Source organism: Ovis aries, chromosome 16 (assembly GCF_016772045.2).
Source record: "Ovis aries strain OAR_USU_Benz2616 breed Rambouillet chromosome 16, ARS-UI_Ramb_v3.0, whole genome shotgun sequence".
NCBI classification, from domain to species: Eukaryota; Metazoa; Chordata; class Mammalia; order Artiodactyla; family Bovidae; genus Ovis; species Ovis aries.
In genome coordinates, this window is record NC_056069.1 from 41477536 (window position 1) to 41499667 (window position 22132).

The following is a 22132-nucleotide window of genomic DNA, read 5'->3' on the forward strand; positions in this document are numbered from 1 at the left end:
CCTGGCAGGCTACAGTCCTTGGGGTCACAAAGAGTCAGACATGACGGAAGTGACTTAGCATAATGAATGAATATTTATAGCACTGATTCCCCAGTTTTCCAGTTATTATTTTTTTTTTATGTGTCCATATAAATGTCTTGAATGCTGAAGTCAGTTCTTCATCTTTTATCCTGGGTGTTTGGTGGTTAGCCTACCTGGAAGCTGGTTGTTGGAATCAGCTGGTATTCATTGGAGGCAGGTCCACCTTGCGCCTCTGAGGAACCAGACACACAGCTTGAGTGTTGACTCACTGGTTTCGCTCCACAGGCTCACTGCAGCCCTGTGATCTGTGCCACTCCTTCTGAGAGACGAAAGTCTGAGCGATCAGGTGGACGCCTTTTAAATGCTGGACCAGTTGCACAACAAGGCGGATGTACTTAGTGCCACTGAACAGTGCAGTTGAATATAGTTAAAATATTATGTTTTATATTATGTGACTGTTGCCATAATTAAAAAAAAAAAATGGAAAAGGAATCCATGCTGGGCCAGCTGTGTGAGGTGGGTCCCAGAGGGCGTGTCTCCTTTGGGCCGCAAGCTTGCTGGAGAATGGGTGGCAGTTCTCACATCTTGTCTGGCACACAAGTGGCCAGAATGGGAGTGCCTCTGGCTCAGCGCGGGGCGGGGTTCCTAGGCCATGTCGGGGCAGCAAGTCCTGGGAACTGTTGATTGTCCAAGTGCAGCAGGAACAGAGGTAGCTCCTTTTGAGCTGTGGGGTAAAATGTATGGAAACTGGAAGACCTGCTGTTTATGCCCTTATCCCCTTTTAAAACAAACAAACAAAGGTAGCCATAGCATTGGGGTAAATATTGAAATAAGCAATTTACCAAAAAACCCCAACCTTGATCCCACCCCTCTGGCATAACTGCCCTCCCTCCGTTTATTTCAAGCTGCTGTTCTGATTGAATGCAGGCCTCTAGGATTCCCAGGTTTGAAGACTTGGATGTTCTGTGACCAGCACCAGCTGGCAGTCTCTGCTACACTCTTGTGATAATAGCAAGCTCTGTCAGAACTCAGAGAGGTGCTGCACAAACCACAGGGGCCTTGGTTAACACCCCATTTGTTGAAAATTTGCATCACTTTCCAATTGAGTTCCTTTTTGGCCTGTGGCAGAGAAAAAAGTCTGTCAGCATAACTAGTAGAACCAGTTCTGCTTGATTGTTAAAAGAACTGTACTTTCCTAGCCTTCTTTTCTTATGCATTGAACATGATATGCAGTTGGGGTCAGTGAGGGATTTTATCCCACGTGTCCAGTTCTGGAAATAAGACTGTGGCCATTTGCTGATAAGGCAGCTGGACAGGGAGTGTCACAGTTGAAGGGCAGAAGGAGCAGAGGGTTAATGGGAAGCCCAGGGCCCTTTGCTGAAACCAGGTGACAGTTAAGAAGCTCCCACTGCTCCAGAGAAGAGGGAGAGGATAGAAGCAGCCGTCCCTGGGCGCTGGTTGAATTGCCTGTGAGATCCTGGGAGGACACCAAGTCCATCCATGGTGGCTGCTGCCCTGCCTCTCTCACTGGACAGGCTTCACGACTTTCTTTCTGGATGAATATCATATGCATGACAGTCTTCAATGGAATGTTCTTTCCAGTAATATGAGAGCATTTGGTGATGCCGCCTGTGTTAATGCCCAAGCCTAGATATTGTCTCTTAATCTTCCAAATGTTTCCCTGGCCCCCGCTGGAGTGGTTTAAAGACCTCTCATTACTTAAAGTCATTATTAACTAACTTACTTAGTGAAATCTTTTGAGCACTTACTGTTTGCAGGGCCTGTGCTGGGACTTCCCAGGCAGCATTAGTGATAACAAAGCCGCCTGGCAATACAGGAGACATAAGAGCCATGGCTTTGATCCCTGGGTAAGGAAGATCTGCTGGAAGAGGGCATGAACCCACAGGACCCTGGTGGGCTACAGTCCATGGGGTCACAAGGAGTCAGACACTACTGAAGCGACTTAGCACCCACACGCACACACACTGGATTCTGGGGCAATATGGTGAACAGAAAAACAGAGCCAGCCCTCAAAGAGTTTATAAACTGATGGGGAGATAGACTTAAATAATTACATAAACAAATGTGATACTGCAGTTGTGACAAGTGCTAAGAGGGAAAGATACACAGGGCTTAAAGAGCCTGATGGCAGAGAAGGCTTCCCAGAGGAAATGACCCTTGTCCTGAGGTCTGATGGATACACAGAAACTCACAGAGCAGAGAGGAGAAGCATTCCATGCAGGGGCTTGGATTCAAGGCAGGAAGGAGCTTGGCAGGTACTAGAGGCTGACGGAAGGCCAGTGTGGCCGACATGCAGGCAGAGGAGGAGGGCGTGGGAGACCAGGCTGGACAGGGAGGCAGGCACCAGGCTGTGCAGAACCTGGTGGGCTTTGTCAGGTCGTTGTCCTTCTCCCACCGGTCACCCAGAGCAGGCTGTGTCCTGAGGGGTCACTGCCCCTCCAGGGTGGGCAGTGGGTGCCAGAGGGGCAGATGCAGGCTGAGCAGTTGGAAAGCTGCTGCACTGGTCCATGTGGGCGATGATGACAGCCTGGACTAGGCTGGTCCTGGTGGAGGTGAGAGAGGAGCATGGGCTCTGGGTGTCTGTAATAGGCAATACCGATAGGATTTGGTCAAAGACTGGATACCGAGGGTGAAGGGGAAGGAGATGTAAAGAGGACTCCTAGATGATATGCTTTTGAAGGGAAGCACAGGGTAGCCCAGGCCATACTGTGTTATTTGCCTTGGGGCCTTTCATGGAGTGTGGGACCGCACAAGGTTCTCACGGAACTCTCGAGGGTTGGTTGGAGTGACAGAGACCTAGGCCTTGAAGGATGGATTGGAGTGAGTCGTAAGAGGTGAGCTCTCAGCTGGTGTTGAGAAAGCCCCTGAGTTCTTCCCCACACAGCAGCCATTTCTCCTGGGGGTAGATGTATTGTTTTTTTCTTTCTTTCAGTCTCTTTCCCTCTCCACAACAATTTGAGGCTTTTCCTGGGGCTTCCCAGGTGGCTCAGATGGTAAAGAATCTGCCTGCAATGTGAGAGACCCAACTTTGATCCCTGGGTCGGAAGATCCCCTGGAGAAGGGGATGGCTACCCGCTCCAATATCCTTACCTGGAAAATCCCACAGGCAGAGGCTACAGTCCATTGGGAAGCACAGAATTAGACACGACTGAACACCGAACGCTTTGGGTTCTTCCGGTGATGCTTGTCTAGCAGATACATTCAGTGACCTTCCTGTGCTGCTTTCCTTTGTTTCCTTCATTCCACAGAAGAAGTAATGTGGCCTCGTGTAGGAATGGAGGTTGAGCCGGCTGTCAGGTTTGACTTCCACCTGCACCACATGCTAGCTGAGTGTCTTCACCTGCAGAGTGGAGGAAAGAGTGGGTATAAGAGCCCTCCCTCAAGGGTTGCTGTGAGGATTAAATGAGTTAATAAGTATAAAGCCCTTTAAACAGTGCCTGGTATGTAAGGCTCTAGAAATGTTTGTTACTATTATTCTCCTCTCAGCCTCCGTAATGGCTGGCCCTTGAGAGTAGCCGCTTTGACGTTCATAGAGTGGACACTTGTGATTTCTGCAGTCCACCAGCAACCTCTGAGTCACGATGGAGTAATTTGTGATGTCATTAAGGAAGAGATTGTATTTTCTCATCCAGTTGTAAAGGTCAAGTTGGATAGCCTTTAATCACTCACCCAGTAAATTTGCCCATGATGACAGCAGCTTATTACGCATTGAGAACTCAGCTTGATCAAGAGGAGCATGTACACGTGGGAATTTTATTGTGTCCCGTAACCCTTGGCGCATCCAGACGTGGGCTTTGCCTTATTGTTAACCACTTCCCCTCTTCTCCATTCAGCTATGCTCATTCCCCCAGGATCAGCAACAGCAGATGTTACAACTCTTGTTTCTCAAAAAAAGAGAAAACACTTTGAAATATTAAAATATTATCTCCATATTTGTTAGTTCTTTCTGTGTTTTTTTATGGGGTCCAAAAAAAAAAAAAACTGTAAAAACATGTAAGGGAAAGAGATGTAGAAAGAGATGTAAGATGCGAGAACTCTCCATTCTGTGTTCCCCGCCTGCTCCCCGACCTGTACAGGTGGCTTCCCAGAGAAAAGGGAGAATTCCACTTTTTCTCTAAGGGGAGGGTTTCCTTTTCATTCTTGTTTACACACCCTGATTTATTGGAGTCCCCTGGATAATTTCTCTTCTCAGGACTGGTGTATATTTTGATTTCAGGGGTGAAGGGGTGGTTGACGGTGATGGTACCATTTTTGAAGTGATAAACAGGTAAGATATTAGTGATGTAGATATTAGATATTATTGATATTAGCCTGCAGTATGTCTCTTTAAATTCCAGTGCAGAAGTACTTAATTTAAGTTTTTATTCTCAGCTTGTCGCCAACTTTCAGTAGCTTAATCTACTTTGTGTGTGTGTGTGCGTGATCTTAGTTCCCTTATCAGAGATCAAACCCAGGCCCACGACAGTGAAAGTATCAAGTCTAAACCACTGGACCACCAGGGAATTCTCAGTTTAACCTACTTTGAATAAACTCTGTAGTTGAGAAAACTCTCCTTTTGTCTCTGGGCCTGAGCAGTCTCTTCCTCAGATGTGGTGTTCTCTTAAGGAAGCTGTTAGTTTATTCTTTTGGTCTTGTAAGTGGGTTCAGAGTACTTTCTATTGCAGAAGAAAAAGACACCAAATGACCAGAGCTAACTCATTGTAGAAAACAAGTCCTATTAATAGAAAAAGGCCGTTTCTTTTTCCATGACTTCAGATAGTCCTGTGTAGTCAAAATCTAATGGAATTAGGACCAGTCTGGGTGTTGCTAATGGCAGTTTTCTGATCCACAGAAAAAAGAATTGAGAAGTCTCCTGAGTGGAGTCAGTTTCGTTTAATGTGGGAAATAGGATTGACAAGAGAAGCAGAAATTATTCTGCTCATGCAGAATCTTAAATAACTGTAGCTCTTAAGTAGTATGTTGAAATCTTTATTTAATCATCAGAGGAAAGGAAGAGAAAAAGAAAGGAATCAAGAAGGACAGATTCTGCTCAGTCCAATAGTTGTAACAGATCTCATTTACTGAACATGTATGCCAGATGTTTACACCCGTTTCTGTTGATAACTTCATACTAGGTAGTGTTGTTTCCATTCACACAGGAGGAAACCAAGCTCAGTCAGGTTAAATGGCAAGCCCAAATGCATGTCTGTAGGTACCAGAGCTGGGTTTGGACTGTTGCCTCAAGTCTGTATTACTTGTTTCCAATACATGCACGGAGAGAAGTTTGGAGAAACCAGGGGAAAGACAAAACTTAAATTCTTAGTACTATGCTGTTTTAAAACTACAACTCTGCTTTAAAAAAAGGTAAATTTTGTTCTGAGATACATGTGGATTGCCACCTAATATATAGCCACAAATGCATCTTCCCCCTCTGATTTTCTATTCTAGCGGAAAAAGCAGAGTATTAAGTGTCCATTTTAGAGCAGTGGAGCGACTTAGAGGAAATAAAAATGTTTGTATTGTGTCTTTTTAGCACTTGGTGCCAGATGTGATCGAAAGAAACTGTGTTTTGGAACCTTTAGGGATGTTATGTTGCCTCTTGGAATTTGCCCTTCTGCCTGGATGAAATTAAACTGAGAATAACAACTTTGGTTTTTGACTCAGAGCCCTTGTAAGCAGTGAAGGGTTGACATGAACATTTACAAGCATCTGGCCTAGGAGAGCTTCACGGTAGAGACCCCCGCCCCATTCTTTTCAAGGTCCCTTTTTCCCCCTTTGCCAAGATTCTAGGTCCTCCACACTTTTGAGATGTGCACATCCTGAATATGAACTTGGTAAGACACTAGAGAAAACTCCGAGAACCAGTGGAGTGAAACAGCCAGGCTGCCCCACAGTCTCTCAGCAGATTCTCAGGCACGCAGCTGACACTTGCTTTCACGTGCTTTTGTCCTGTATGAGGCAAAGCCTTGTACAGTGGAGTACAGTTCTCGTAAGGGAATTTTTCTAATTTGTTCTAATGAGTTTTGTAGCAGGAGACTGGTTTTCTGTTGCATGCAATGGATGTTTTGTGGTAGGAAACTAGAGACCGTGTTTGTTGGAACACAGCGGCAAGGAATGTGGGCTCTGGAGTTAGTCAGGGCTTGGGCCGAACCCTTGGTTAGTGACTTATTTTCCTATTAAAGGGAAGTTCCTGAACCTCTTTAAGCCTCAGTTTCTGCATCTGTAAAATGGAAGCAGTACCAATTCTGGTGTTATGCAGATTGATGAGATACTTATGATGAGCACTTATCTGACACATCATAGAACTTAATAAATGTGACTTATTATTATAGTTAAATGTATGCAGTTGAAGTGGAAGCTGAGACTGACAGCTTGTGGAGGGCCTTGATTGCCGTGTACAGACTTGAACACACCTGTCTTTACTGCTCAGAAGTCTTTTTTCACTTTGGGATTTTCAGCAGTGTTTCAAATAGCTGAGGTTGCTGTATGATCTGTGTTTTGGACAAATAAAGCTGTTTACTTGTTTAGGCTTCCCTAGTGGCTCAGATGGTAAAGAGTCTGCCTGCAATGCAGGAGACCCAAGTTTGATCCCTGGGTTGGGAAGATCCCCTGGAGAAGGGAATGACAGTCCACTCCAGTATTCTTGCCTGGAAAATCCCATGGACTGAGGAGCCTGGTGGGTCCCAGTCCATGGGGTCACAGAGAGTTGGATACAACTGAATGGCTAACAGCACACTCACACAAAGTTATTTAGTGGCATTCGAGGCAAGGGCTCACATGTATTGGTTGGTTAGACTCCTCTTTGTTGAACACTAGCTTGTCGGCAGCAGTGTGTATCTTACTGCATTATTCTGACCTCTCCTCTCCCTGTCTGCAGCTGAAGGAAGTCTGATGAATAGTGGCAGCTTTAGTAGGAAGTCAAGCAGTGTTAGAAATCTTGGTGGTTTTTCTGCCGCCGCCTCTCATGCTGAAATTTCCCACACACTTCATGAGATATTTGGCTCTTCCACGACCTAGCTGCTCGGTGGGTTTTCCTTTCTCTCAGATCAGTTTTTGGTCAGCAACTTGTTGCCAGCATCAGAATGTATTTAACATTATTCCAGAGAAGAGGAGGAGTCCCTACTCCTTACAAAATATATTTATATTTATTTATTTATTTGGCTGCACTGGGTCGTAGCCACTGGATCACCAGGGAAGTACCAAGGAGTCCCTACTGTTAAAGTGAAAAATGTGTAATAAGCTTCTGGGGCATTTGGAAAAAACAAGGGTGAGTCTCCAGTTTCCCTTTTTCCATGAGGGGAAGAGGCCTCCAGTCCTTTCCTTTTTTCTCCGAGGAAATGCTTCTGGTAGATTTATCTTCTCCCCTCTGAGATCGGAGTGCCCTGTCTTGCCCGTGTTTTAGAATCGAGGGCTGGTCTGCAGGGGTCTTCCTTTGCCGTTCTAGTGAGGGTGAGCCACCACGGACCCTGCCTCCTTTGAGAGCACAAATACTGAGGCTCACTGCGCTGTCACGATGTGGTCATAAGGCAGGCAGTGAGCTCCTGATTGCATTCTCTTCAGTGGGCACCCCGAGGCCAGGACACTTGCCCAGATGGTCCCGCTTGCTCCGGAGGAGGCTAGAACCCACCCAGGTTTCTGACTTGGTCCTGTGCTGTTGCCTGAGAGACACTTGTTGCAGATAGTAAACACCATGTGTTTAGTGCAGTCTGCTTAACCTCCTTGCTCCTCACAGCCCACGGGATGAAGCCCAGGCTCCTTAAAACGGCCTTCCTTGTCACCGTGTCTGCACCTTCTCTTTCCTTCCCTCCTCTCTCTGCTGGTCCGTCTGTTGAACTCCTGCACACTCGTTGTGAGCCACTTCCAGGGAGACTGCTTGAACAGTCTGCCCTTCCCCCACCCTCTGTTGGTCCCTCTACTGAGTCAGGTCCCCACTTCTGTGTTCCTGGAGTCCCCGTCAGAGCCTTCGTTAAAGCATCATCCAGTCGCATATGGCGGTACAGTGTGTTAGTATTGTCTCGTCTCCCCACTGGACTGTGAGCTCCTGTTTGCCTAGCACTGGCTAGAGATTCATTCAGTTACCTTTGTTTCTTATAAATCTCCTTCTTCTTTTTCACGTACAAACTTCAATTATCTTTAGAAGCCTAGCATCCCCTGCTTTTATATACTTCTGAACGTATATATAGGTGTTCAGGTGGCTCAGTGGTAAAGAAACTCCCTGCCAATGCAGGAGACGCGGGTTCAATCCTTGAATCAGGAAGACCCCTGGAGAAGGAGATGGCAACCCACTCCAGCATTCTGTCCAGCAAGAGCCTGGACAATCCCATGGACAGAGGAACCTGGCGGGTTATAGTCCATGGTATCGAAAAGAGTTGGACACAACTTAGCGACTGAACAATACATATACATATATATTTGTGTGTGTGTGTGTGCGCGCAAATACATACACTGTAGGACTTAGTTTGGAAATGACAAGGCTAAGAACATTATGGGGTTTTTTTTGGCACGCCATGCAGCACGCAGGATCTTAGTTTCCCGACTGGGGACCGAACCTGCCCCCCCTTGTAGTGGAAGCGGGAGTCTTAACCACTTGAAGTCCGTGGGGTGTTTTGTTTTTAAGGTAGTTTCTGCTTTACCTGGTATGTGGGAAAGGGTAGAGCAGGGAGTAATATGCGCCCCTACACCCTGAGAAGTCATGCAGAGATTGTGGGGGTAGCTGCCAAGGCACGCCATTCAGGGGGGGCTCTCTCCGCTTGAATAATGGTGAAACCCTGTGAGGCTTTACAGCCTGGAGACCTCATACGTCCTCACCTAAAATCCACACAGTTGGAAGTGGCAGGTGCTAGGTCTGGCGTGTGATTCCCGCCAGTCTTACTCGTGTGAGATGGTGTCTCTGATGTCGGTTCCTAATCCTAGAGCCCTGGACATACTGCACACTGACATGTTGCATGACGTGATTCCTTCATCTCTGGTTTCTGTTACTGGTGCAGTTGACCGAAGTCAGTACCGTTGGTGATGGTCAGCAGAATCGCTGTAGCTAGCTTTGGCTCACAAGGGAGTCTGTTATAAAGATACAGATGTGATGCTTGGAACTGTGGGCCAGAGGCGTGGTTGGGCATCACCAGAGCCTGGAAATCCATGGAGACCAGGCCAGGACTGCTTGTTTGTTTGGGGGGCGGTCTTTTGTCTCCACCTATCTTCTTCATGTGTGTCATTCTTTACAGAACAGCTTTCTCTGCTGCCGCGTATTTGTAGCCAAATCTACAAAGTCTGTGGGCTTCCCAGGTGGCACTAGTGGTAAAGAACCTGCCTACCAATGCAGGAGACAGAAGAGATGCAGGCTCGATCCCTGGGTTGGGAAGATCCCCTGGAGGAGGGCACGGCAATCCACGCCATTATATTCACCTGGTGAATCTGATGGACAGAAAAGCCTGGTGGGCTACTGTCCATAGGGTCGCCAAGAGTCGGGCACCACCGAAGTGACTTAGCACACATGCTACAAAGCCTGTAGTTGAAGTAGCCAGCTTGATTAGCTTCTCTTAGCCCTTCAGCCGAATTAATGGGGGAGATAAAATGATTAGCCGTTTGCAAGTATGTCTTGTCTGTTAGCTCACGCAGGTGGTGGGAAGGAGGTGGTTCTCTCCAGGAAGGAGGTTAGGGAAGCAGGGAACGCTCGTCCAGGACAAGGGAGTTTTGGGTGGGACCATCCTGAGAGATGTCCTCTGATTGCCTTGTTCATGGGGTGTAAACTAAAGGATTTCATTAACCATTTCAAGAATTGATGTACGTCGGTAATTTGGGATAATATAAAATCTTTAAGTCGGAAGATGATACTTCTGTGGACAGCGTAACAGTAAGGCTGTCTTCTCTGTCCTGGCTTCAGTTTTTCAACTGAATTCCAAGCACTAAAGATGATTGCTAGTTTTCTAACAGCTGATTGAATTTAATGCATAGCTTTGCTTTCCTCAGACACAGATGATAAACCTGTCAAAAATAATTGTGCTTTAATTTAGTTCTTGTCAATGACAGATGATGAAACTTCTCAATGAGAATTTCTAAATTACCAAATACACTCCTAGCATTTACATATGCAAAAAACAGTCTCTCTTGTGTAACCTGGAGCAGCGTGTCAGAGTCATCTGGGGAGTGTTTACAGACAGAGACTCAGCTGCGGCCCCCACACTCTGATTCCTCAGGCTTGTGGTGGGGCCTGAGCATCTGCGGAGGTGAAGAACGAGCTCCCCAGATGACCTGATGCTCCACAGCTTTGAGAGGCCCTGCGTCAGGGAGGCTTCATTTATTGGCGTCTCCCAGGATGGAAATCAGTCATCTCCAAAACAGACCAGGCACAAAGCGGGTTCTCTGAAGACACTACGACTTCATTCTGCAGCCTCAAGATGGGCTGTCTGGCCTCTCCCAGCCTCAGCTGTACTGTGGTTTCTTCTAGTAATGGGGGGCTTCAATCTGAATCAACAGATTCCAGAAACTCATACCACCCAGAAACTTCCACCCAAAACAAAGTAAAAATATTTCATTTTAATACGTTGACAGAACTGGTTGTGTTTTGTAGCATTTCCTGCAGTCAGGATTTGATTGTCTGCATCCCCGTGGTGTCATTTAACATGTTTCTCTGTCCCAGTGTTCTTATAAACTGGTAGGTAGCAGCTCAAGCAGATGGAGTGAGATATTTTGGCAAGAATTCTTCATAGGTGATGTGGTAGGTTGATGAGGAGGCCCAACAACACTTTTTGTTTTTCCCCAGTGTTTTACCATATGATATTTTTTATTCTTTCTTTTTGTGGAAAAATTTGATTTTGACCCACTAAGTTGATTTACAACCCATTGATAGATACAAGCCCTAGTTGGAAAAATACTGTTACAGAGAGGGAAATAAGCATGCACTTGGATACTTAAAAGGTGATATTATAGATGCCAGTAGAAGAATGTCTAACATGAATATTCTAGTATGGGGATAAATTGTTTTTAAAAGTAGTGAAAATCTATATAAAGAAGTAACCTCCATTGAGTCTTAAAGTTAACGGCCATTTATGATTGTTGTTTTGGTCCATTCACTCATTAAGGATTGCTAGTTATCTTTGAATATCGGGTAAACACTGAACCCTGGATAGAAGCCTTTGAAGACATTGTTAATTGAGAAACAGTGACACATAACCTCGCCTTGGACTTCCCTTGGTGGTCCAGTGGATAAGCGTCTTCCTGCCAGTGCAGGGGACATGGGTTCAGTCCGTCGGCCAAGAAGATTCCACAGTCTGCAGAGCAATAAACACATGCTCCCTAGAGCTCGTGCTCTGCGACAAGAGAAGCTAGCCCACCGAGAAGCCTGTGACCCACATCAAAGAGTAGCCCCTGCTCTCTACAACTAGAGAGCCTGCGTGCAGCAATGAAGACCCAGTGTAGCCAAAAATAAGTAAATTAAAAAAAAAGAAAAGAACCTGGCCTTGATTCTTTACTAGAAATGATTGCATCCCGGGGCACTGTTGTGTGGTTTTAGGTAACTTAGAAGGAGCAGATATGTTCGCAGCCACCGTTTCTGAGCCCTAGTGTGCTGCAGGGCTTCCCAGGGGGCGCTAGTGGTAAAGACCACACCTGCCAGTGCAGGAGACGTAAGAGACATGGGTTCGCTCCCTGAGTCGGGAAGACCCCCTGGAGGCGGGCATGGCAGCCCACTCCAGTATTCTTGCCTGGAGAATCCCATGCACAGAGAAGCCTGGTGGGCTGCAGTTCATAGAATCACAGAGTCAGACATGCCTGTAGTGACTCAGCACGCACGCACCTGCTGCAGAGTGGATGGATGGATCAGTATTGACTTGACACTTCCATAGCTTCCTGTTTCTACCTTCAAGCCCTTTACACAGGTCCATTTTCTCCCAGAAACACAGCAGTCTACTTCAGTTTTGATCCTTGATTCTCACTGGAGGAAGAAGGGAATCATTCTTGGGCTGTCTTCCATTCTCTCTCAGACTCTGTTCCAGCTGTCTTGCCTTGCTGAGTGACATCTGTTCCTGTATGTGGGGAGTGCCCAACCCTGCTCCTCCTAAGCATTGTCACTTCTGAATTGTTAGTGTAACCCATTGAACTGACCTGCTGAAATTTTCTGGCTTCTTTAGTTAAAGATACTTTAGGTACTTCCCTGGTGATTCAGTGGTTAAGACTCTGTGTTCCCTGCAGGTGGCTGGCGTTCAGTCCCTGGTTGGGGAACTAAGATCTTACATGCTGTGCTGCCCCCCAAAAAGAATAAACCAAATGTACCTATTTTCTTAAAAGTTTTTTTTTTAATTACTTTTAAAAAGCTATTAACACAACATTGCAGATCAGCTATGTGTTAGTTAGTTGCTCAGTTGTGTCTGACTCTTTGCGACCCCATGGACTATAGCCCGCCAGGCTCCTCTGTCCTTGGTGATTCTCTAGGCAAGAATACTGGAGTGGGTTGCCATACCCTCCTCCAGAGGATCTTACCAACCCACGGATCAAACCCAGGACTCCTGCATTGCAGGTGGAGTCTTTACCATTTGAGAAATCAGTTATACTTCAATTAAAAAAAACACCTACCTTGTCAAATAAACAAAAAGCTGCTGAACGTGATGTTTTAGCATGTATTCCGAAAGTATGGCTTTATGTTATTCATTTGAGCCCTTAAATATATTACCCTTTGCTCTTCTCTTTTAGGAAATTCACACAAACGAAAAGGAAGCAACCGAGAAGGAAGTAACTCTTCACTTGTTGCCAGGTAACAGTCATGTTAGCGTCGCACCTCCTCATGTGCAGTTCAAAGCCAGCAATAAATTATGTCATTTCTAGTAGCACTATATATAAACTCCTTTGTTTTCATCCACACAGTGTGTGACAATAATGAGTTGGACCAGAATATCAAGGTCTTTAGTTCAGTGTCTGCACACCTGGAACTGAATATTACACCATCTGCAAAGAATTTTTGTTTCCTCCTACCCACAGCAAATGAAAATAAAGGCGGGAAATTCTCACCTCTTTGTAAGCAAATGAGGTCTTTTTTCAGGTTGCCTTACTTGGCCCCATCAACTTTTCTGGTCCCTATCTGGAAGATTCTGGTCCCTTCTAGATCCTTACATCCCACCCAGCTGGGGCTTAACCAGCTCCCCAACCCTGGGCTGCCAGGGCTTGCTTTTTGTCATCACCGAGGAGACTGGATTGGCTGGATTTTTTTTTTTTTTTTTGAGATGGAGGAGAGTGACTGTCTATAGCGTAAGTTGAGTTTTAATCATTTCTGAATTCAGAAACAAACTTGGTGGTGTAGGCTCTCCATATATGGGGCTCTCCTGTGAGTTGTGCTTTCAGTTCTCCTGCTTTCTTTTTTTCCAGCTTTTTTCATAAGTATTTTTGGGTACGTTTCCCAAAACAATTGAGGCCTCGTTCTGTTTCTTTTAATTTTATTCCCTTTTATTGGGACAGTATGAATATGCACAAGTTTCTGACTGATCCACCTTATTTGATAAACAGAAATCTCTAACTTTAAAAAAAAATGTTTTTAAGTGTCAAAGACTCTTCCCTATAAAAATGGCCTAAACCTCAATCCATATATCATATTCTGTTTGCTCTTCTTGGGGTACAGATTTGGAAGCTTACTTTTGTCTTCAGCTTAGTGTTACATACATTCTCGCATTCCCTCGATTCCTGACGTCTCGTCTCGTTGTACAGCCCAGGTTTCCTAGACTAGATTAAGATCTTTCCCAGCTCATGCCTCATGTGACCTGAGACTCTGTCTGTCTGTAGTGGCTGACAGGTGTGGCGAGGCCTCGAGTGCCTGAGCATGGACCCGTATGGCTTGCCTGGCCTTGGGACAGGTTCACTATTAAAGCTGTTCTATTTATTTATTTTTAAAGCCATTTTACACCAGGGGTTGAAAGCATAGAAAGCCTTGCTCACGTGCCTTCTACCTTGAACTCAGCTAAGGCACTTTTTCTGAGACTGTTTTAAACTCACTTCATTGTTTTCTTCAAGCCTGGTGGTTTGAAGATGCTGACCTCTCTGTAGAGGCTGAGCTGGTGACAGAACCATCTTCCTGTATTTCTATTGTATTTAACAGCTTGGAAGAGAGAAAAACACAAGGTGAAACATTTTATGTGTCCCTTCATAGTCTTAGTATCTGAAATTCTTCTTTATTTTCATATTGAAAGTTAGAATAGATTAATTTTGAGCCAAATGGTAAATTTAAAGACACTGAAGGGAAAATCCAGAGGGAGATTTTAAGACGATGGTTGTCTGTTAGATGAGGAGAAAATTCCGTTTTTTCTTGTCCCAAAGTATTTACACTTAGGTGTTTTTTGCTTTTTTTAAAAATTTTATACTCAGTTTTTTGTTTCCCTGTATCCTCCTTTTATTTTTCTGTCCTCACCATCCGGCCCTCATGAGCCTCTCCGCTTCCTGCCTATCCCTAAACCCTCATCTCTTTGACTGGAGACGGAAGTTGTCTCTCTCTGTCACCAGGAAATACAGCTCCCGTGCTGCTGGGCGTCTGCAGAGAGAGCAGGAAAGGTGACATAGTGAGAGGAAACACGCTCAGCGAAGAAAGGGAGGAAACAGGCTTGCTTTCCCACAAACCTCTGACCTCCCTTTTCCTCCCATCCTTGTCTGCGGAGCCAGACCGAGTGCGGTCATGCTGTACCCCCTGGGCCTGAGGAAGCTGCCTGAGAGCTCCGGACCAGGCACACACCCCGTCCTCTTTCCGGGGTAAGGAATGGCCACTCTCGCAGCAAGGGGAGCGCGAGAACGACATTCCACAGCTTGCCGGCCAGCCCGTCTGGCGTTGCTCGCTTGGGTACCGCTTCTGCTCGGGTACAGAACGTCTGTTCGGGTTCAAGTAATAGAAGCACTAAGATCTGTGCCTGCTGGTACAGCCTAGGTCGTTTCTACATCTTTGGACGTGTCCATTATTCGCAGTGAGAAGACAGAAGTGCCCCATGTGAAGGTGTATCTGAGTCATTGTGATTCCACTTCTCCGTGGGCCCCACGCTGCTTTGTCCCCCCCTGGGTTTTGTAGCTCCTCTGTGCCATGTCGTGGCCTGTGTTTGTCTTTACAGGAATAGAGCCAGGGAAGCTTGTACTGCTTGCCTTCTGTATGTTGCTTGAGGACTTTCAGGACACTTTGCTTTGGTTTCCATCAGGTGAACAGCTGCTGTGTGAAGCCAGCACAGTACTGAAGTGTGTCCAGGAAGATTCCTGTCAGCGTGGAATCTACGGGAGGCTTGTCTGCACAGACTTCAAGATTGCTTTCTTGGGTGACGATGAATCTGCCCTGGATAATGATGTGCGTGTGAGCTGCACTTGGCTGAGTTTGGGGTAGCACTGCCCCTGTGACCCCGCTGTCTTTTTCCCCAGCTTCTCAGTAACTTGCCCTTAATGCATGTAAACACAAAGGCCAGAGTCCTTCTCACCGTGATCTGCTCTCCCTCCTTTGGTGGGAGGACCACTCTGCAGTTCCACCAGTGCCTCCCGTCATGCTGGCGTGCATTGGACCTCATAGGTTGACACCATCAACTTTTTTATTTTCTTTTGTATTTCAGTGCGGTACATATCACTCAGGGGAATCACAGCTCCCCAAAAACACTAGTTCCCCCTGTTTTCTCTGCACAGAACTCTTCCCCAGATTTAGCAACTAAGTTCAGTTATGAGACTGGTGCTGAATGCAGCACTTGAGTTTGGGTTTGTGTTTGCTCTGCACTGAGCAGCAGTGTTCTTGTGTAAGACTTGTCCCCCTTAGGAAGAGTGAGCAGAGGAGAGAAAAGGAGTGTCCGTGCCGCTCAGAGCACACTGTGCAGTCCCGGAAGCCGGTCAGCCCAGCCATGGCAGCATCTCGCTGCCTCACAGTGTGGGCCTCTGTGCCGCCCCTGCATTAACAGCCTAGTTCCTAGTCCTGTGCAGAGAGAGCATTTGCAGAAATGCGGATCTCCTGGGGTTTTCTTCCTGCCCTCTCATAGCTTTGTCACTCACCTATCACTCACCTGCATTTGGGTAGAAAAATCCGAACCTGCCTGCCACCTCCCAGCACCTCTCAGAGCGCGTGTGCAGCTGCCTGGCCTGTTGGCCTGGGAGCAGCCCAGGACTGACATGTCCTGCCTGGGTTTGAAAACAAGTGTTCACAACATTTCTCACACTTTGCTACTTCATTGTCCTTTTCCTCGAGATGTGACATTTCCCTGTTTGTTTAGGGTGTATACCTTTTCATTTATTTTTTCTTTAGTTTTATTGAGATAGAATTGACATACAACATTGTAGTGGTTTCAGATGTACAACATGATGAATTTGGGATACGTATGTATTGTGAAATGATCATCACAATACGTTTAGTTAACATCCGTCTCCTCACGTAGTTGTACAACTTTTTTCTTGTGGTGAGAACTTTTAAGATCTAGCCTGTTAGCAACTTTCTAATGTACCGTGCAGTGTTACTAACCATAGTCACCATGCTGTATGTTACATTTCCAGGACTTACTTATTTTATAATATAACCTAAGTCTGTACCTTTTGACCACCTTTGCCCATTTCCCTCACCCGCTCCTCATTTTTCTTAGTATGCAAGTTGGGAATAGTAATTCATTGTGCCTGTAAATGTCTAACAGTGCTTAGCAAGGAATCACAGTTGTTTCCTTTTGAATTTTTTAGGAAACGCAGTTTAAGAATAAGGTCATAGGAGAAAATGACATTACTCTCCACTGTGTTGATCAGATTTATGGAGGTGAGTATCTGTGTTCCCCAGGCCTTTGAATGTATAGCTGGTAATGATGGGTTGGTTTTATTTTTTGGTTTTGTTTTTTATAGTTTATTAAAATTTCTTCACCCATTTATCTTAATCAGTTTTATGGATGATAAAACTGAGATGTGAAGTGGCTTATTTGAGGAGGAGCTTATTAGCTGGTGAAGCTTGGACTTGAACGTGAACCTGTTCTTTCTAATACTCCACGGTGCCATTACAGGCTAGGTGTTGGTCATATGTCAGTGTTAGCCATGCAGGTCTTACTTTAAAGGCTAACCTATAAAAGTCTGTTGTAGCACACCAGCTGTCTATTCTGCTGATTACACAAAGCCTCTCTTGGCATCACTTCTCTATTTTGGTAGTCAAGGCTTTGTGAGCAATTATTCGGTAGCTCTTTATGGAGTTCCCAGCACCAGGATGTCCAAACTCAGGGTCGGGGTCAGGAGGGGCCCTAGCCATAAACCCGGGAGTCGGCTGTCCCAGGTCAGGTCCCTAATGATCTCCCATCTTTCATAATCTCAGCTTTCAGAGCTGGGTTTTCTGCAGGAGTTGATTCTACTGCCAGTGGCAGGTCCATTTTGGTCTTGTACTTCCTCTGGAGGAGTGAGGAGCCCTGGCTGTTGCAGAGTCCTAGGCTCCTGCTGGGTGGGACAGGGTGGTGTCCTGCTGGGTGGGACAGGGTGGGCTCCTGCTGGGTGGGACAGGCCCCGGCTGGGTGGGATGGGGCCGTGCTAATGGTTACTGAGAAGATGACGCCTTTCCGCTCACTTTTGAGAGGGCTCCTTGGAAGTTAGCAGTTTACCTTGTTTCTTTAGCATTAACCTGTCTTATAGCATGATTTCCCTTCTTGATTTCATTGTTTTGTAGTGTTTGATGAGAAAAAGAAGACTCTCTTCGGACAGCTGAAGAAGTACCCTGAGAAGCTTGTCATCCACTGTAAAGACCTCCGGGTGTTCCACTTCTGTCTGAGGTACACAAAAGAAGAGGAAGTCAAAAGGGTAACTAGTCGCATGTGTTTTTAGGTTTTATTTCCCATCAGGTTTTCCCCGCTTACTCAGTTCTTGCTTCCACTGCACGAAGGTTGAGGGGAGCCTTTCACTCTGTAAAGTTGAAACTGGTTATAACCTCATGTACTTTGATTAGAATTGAGAGATAACTTGGTAGAGCAGGACTGTATTGTCCTGGCACATGGTACGTTTAGTCCTTCGATTCATACCATGTTTGTTTCCAGAGCCTTCAGAGGGTGGGAGGTGGGAGACCGGGGTCAGAAGGCAGTCAGGGAGGGGAAGATGGATGGAGCAGCTAGAAGCAACCCCCTTCCCCGACCCCATCAGCCTTTCCAAAAGCAGCAGCAGCGACCCCCAACTCCCACATGAAGGAGTTGACATCTGGAGGGTCGTGGTTGCATATGGAGGGAGGTGGAGGTACATGGTCATGGGCAAAATGAGTCACCAAATAAGCCTGTGCTTTTGGTCACTTACTTAATCTGGTTGCTGCAGCAAATTGAGGTGTGTAACCGGGTGAACTGGTTACAGTGATTATTTTAAGTTACAAGGTTTCTCTTAAGATATTGAAGGTCTCAGACTTGCCACTGTCACAGTAAATGCATCAGGGAAAACCTTTAGCGAGAGGTCAGTTTATCAGTTGGCTTTGGCTACAGTGAGTTATTAGACATTCTTTTTAGATATCCCCTTAATCTTCTTTCAGGTAGCATGGGAGTTTGGTTAGAATAATAAACATGACCCCAGTATTTGTTCTGAGCAGAAAAAAGTGGTATAGATACGGAAAATTCCCTAAGAAGCAAGAAACTTCCATTTGAATGATGATTTTCATCATCTGTCCAAATATACTTTTTGTTTGGAACTTCAAACAAAAAGCATGGTAGATTGAGTTCCTTATCTTCTAGAACGAAAGAAAGAAAGTGATGTCGCTCAGTCGTGTCCCACTTTTTGCGACTGCATAGACTGTAGCCTGCCAGGCTCCTCCGTCCAGGCAAGGGATTTTCCAGGCAAGAACGCTGGAGTGGGTTGCCGTTCCCTTTTCCAGGGGAATCTTCTTGACCCAGGGATTGAAGCTGGGTCTCCTGCATTGCAGACAGACTCCTTACCATCAGCCACCATGGGAAGGCTGTCTTCTAGAAGAAGATCCTTAAGGCCATAACACATAGATCAGAATAGCTCAGTGTCTTGATTATTATCTGATATCAGCTTTACATCTTTAGAAAGACTCCCCTGGTGGCTCAGACGGTAAGGAGTCTGCCTGCAAGGCAGGAGACCCGGGTTCAATCCCTGGGTTGATGGTATCCCCTGGAGAAGGAAATGGCAACACACTCCAGTATTCTTGCTTGGAGAATTCCATGGACAGAGGAACCTGGCGAGCTACAGTCCATGGTGTTGTAAAGAGTCAGACATGACTGAGTGACTTCACTTTCTTTTACTTTACATTTTTGACATGTCAGATTTTTGGAGTGTCTGAATATGGCACTTAAGTTTTTTTTTAGCACTTTGTCTTTGATAAATTAGATTATGTCTTAAAAATTTCCCTAGAAATTCAAAGCTCTTAAAAAACCTGACAAAATAGTTAGCATTCTGTTTGTGTGGCATTATTCCAAGAGATAATATCACAGATACAGACCTCAATGAGAGTTAGCATGTTGCTCAGCGGAGCCCATGGGCATTACTGAAAACCTAGACAACTTGAGTCTTGTCTCTCAGTGTTTACTTGCCAAAAGCATGACTGTATCCATTACTTGGTTCTTTGTAGATTGTCAGTGGCATAATTCATCATACCCAGGCCCCTAAACTGCTTAAACGATTGTTTCTGTTTTCCTACGCGACTGCAGCACGAAACAGCCCAGGTAAGCTTTCATCCGCAGTTAGGCAGGACCCTTCCAGTTCCTACCTGCAGCTCATGGGAGAAAACCCATCCGTGGGTTTTTTTCCCCATCTTTTCTAGCAATGGGTCACCTCTTACTTGGGTGATTGATTCAAAGTTCTTCTTTTAAAAAAGGTTTCTGTTTCTTTCCTGTGATCTTTGTTGCTTTAACTTATCTTTTAGGTTTGTTTGCTTTTTGTGAAGGATTATTTGATGGGTTCTTATGAAAGATTAAAATCAATAAATTGTCATTGGAAATGTGAGACTATAGAGAAAGAAAATTGAGACAAGTTTAAAATTACCCTTTCTGTCCCTGGGTTCTTTGTTCCACTTTCATAGGCTTGATTTCATTTCATAAGACCCTACAAAAATGTCTTGCATTCTAGAAAGTTTTTAAACAGCCAGAACATGCTTTATAGCAAATATTTGGGGATGGGGAAGAGAACACTTGTACAGAAGAGAGCACATCTGAAAACCAGTTTGGTTCGAAAACTTGAAATTCCGAATGTTTTCCATTTGGTTCCCTGAAAAAGAGAGCAATCTTTTTAGTAAGAAACTGTGGTCATCTGAACTAGCTATTAATAATGCCCAGTGTTGTACAGTGATTCCACAGATGTTTGTCTTCATCCTTCTCTGGATCTTTCCCCTCCATCTGTTCACTTGCTCTTCCCATTCCTTTTTTTTTTTTAATTCCAAATTAGTATTTTAATTTTTTTTCCTTCCAGTTTTACTGAGATATAATTGACACAGCATGTATAAGTTTAAGGTGCACAGCATAACGATTTGATTTCCATTGTCATGACATGATGCCCACAGTAATTTTAGTGAACGTTCATCATCGTACATCGACATGATATTCAAGAAACAGAAAAATTTTTTCCTTGTGGTCAGAACCCTTAGGATTTACTCTCTTTAACAGCTTCCATACATAAACGCACAACAGTGTTAATTGTATTCGTCATGTTATACATTACGTCCCTATCTGCCCATCACTCTGAACGTGAAGTTGGTGTTGACCAATCCCGTGTGCCATGAGCTTTTCTTCAGGGACATGACGTGTCCTGCCTGCACATGTCACGCTTTGTGGAATGCAGAGTTGCTTTGTCACCAGCTGCTCACTTGGTAAATGTTTCTCGAATGCTTGCTATGGGTCAGGCACCCTGGAAATATGAACAGGACTAAATCTCTGCCCTCTAAGACATTGAGTCAGGGAATTCCCCACTGGGCCAATAGTTAGGACACTGTGCTTCCACTGCAGGGGGCCTGGGTTTAATCCCTGGTTGGGGAGCTAGGATCCTGAACACCACACGGCACAGCCAGAAGAAGAAATAAGCAACCAGTCAGAGTGTTGTGTGCACTGGTGGAAGGGACCAGCCACGCTGGGGAGGGAGGGCTGTCAGAGGGCAAAGGTCGGGCCTGAGCTGCTGGTGGAGATTGTATCGGCACTCAGGAGTGTTTGAGGAAGTGAGACTGGCGTGTGCAGAGATGAAGCTATCTGGGAGAGCAGGCTGCATTTGGGGAACTGTGGTGATCGTGAAGAAAAGGTGTGAATTTCCAGGTCTGTCCCTCCTGAGTTCAAATCTTTGTCCAGCTGCCTAGTAGCGTAGACCCTGGGGATGGCGCTTAACTCCTGAGGCCTCTGTTTTCTCATTTAAAAAACAGTAGTGTTAATGCTTCCCATGAATGTTTTGAAGACTGTAGATTGTTAAATGCACGGCACATAGGGTACAGTCATTGAGTGAGGGTTAATTGAGAGTGTAACTGCTTATTCAGGGCAGATACTGCCCAGAGAATTACACTGACATGAAAATGTACTCAGCACTACTAGTAGTCTGAGCCCAAACCTTGTGCCGTCATGTAGTAAGTTCCTGTCTGTGAATGATCTTTTCACGGTAGCAATGCGTGTACATGCTGATTAGCTGGGTGCTGGCTGACAACAGCGTGTTGCAGTATGAGCTATACAAAATACGACCTCTTTGTTGATTGCTGTACTTCGTATAAACATTTATTGGGTCTACATGTGAAAATCATACTGTTTTTAGGAGCTCTGCCTCTCCCTTGTATCCTGACTCTTGGTCTGGACCAGCACAGGACATATCCCAGCTCCCCAGCAGGTGTCGATCTGTGTGCCAATACCCTTACCTTGACTGACCCTGGCAGTTTCATTACCTTATGGAGATTTTATTTTTGTGCCAGAATGTCCAGGCTGTGTAGCATCTTGTGTTCTATTCAAATTCCAGCATCCTTCTCTTCTCCTTCCAGCCTTCTTTTTTTGATAAAGTAAAGGTTATAACTGAGAGGTGCAAGTGGACCAGTTTTTTTGATCGTGTAGGGGTTTGTAGAAATGGGTGCTTTGCAATCGGAACATCTTTCATTCTTCTCAGGTTTAATAATACACAAATGTACTTTGGCTGAAAGGTCCTAAATGTTTGTGACCTGGCATTTTAGGAAAGAACTTATCTGTGTTGCTAAGAAAATGACCTAGTATGCTTG

At 45.4% G+C, this 22132-nt stretch overlaps 1 protein-coding gene and 1 long non-coding RNA gene across 2 annotated transcripts in view; one reads left to right on the forward strand and one right to left on the reverse strand.

Annotated features, from left to right (window-relative positions):
• The window catches only part of MTMR12 (myotubularin related protein 12), a 66184-nt gene that overhangs the window by 14644 nt on the left and 29408 nt on the right, over positions 1 to 22132 (forward strand). Inside the window, exons 2-6 of the mRNA XM_004017068.6 lie at positions 12706 to 12766; positions 15177 to 15319; positions 16675 to 16747; positions 17633 to 17763; positions 19529 to 19622. Coding sequence (XP_004017117.3) covers positions 12706 to 12766; positions 15177 to 15319; positions 16675 to 16747; positions 17633 to 17763; positions 19529 to 19622 — 502 coding nt within the window. The remainder of the gene's footprint in view (positions 1 to 12705; positions 12767 to 15176; positions 15320 to 16674; positions 16748 to 17632; positions 17764 to 19528; positions 19623 to 22132) is intronic.
• Positions 55 to 3384, reverse strand: LOC132657967 (uncharacterized). Its single transcript, XR_009596803.1, has 2 exons — positions 3133 to 3384; positions 55 to 2622 (listed from the first exon to the last, which is right to left on the reverse strand). It is a non-coding gene; the product is annotated as an uncharacterized LOC132657967 (long non-coding RNA).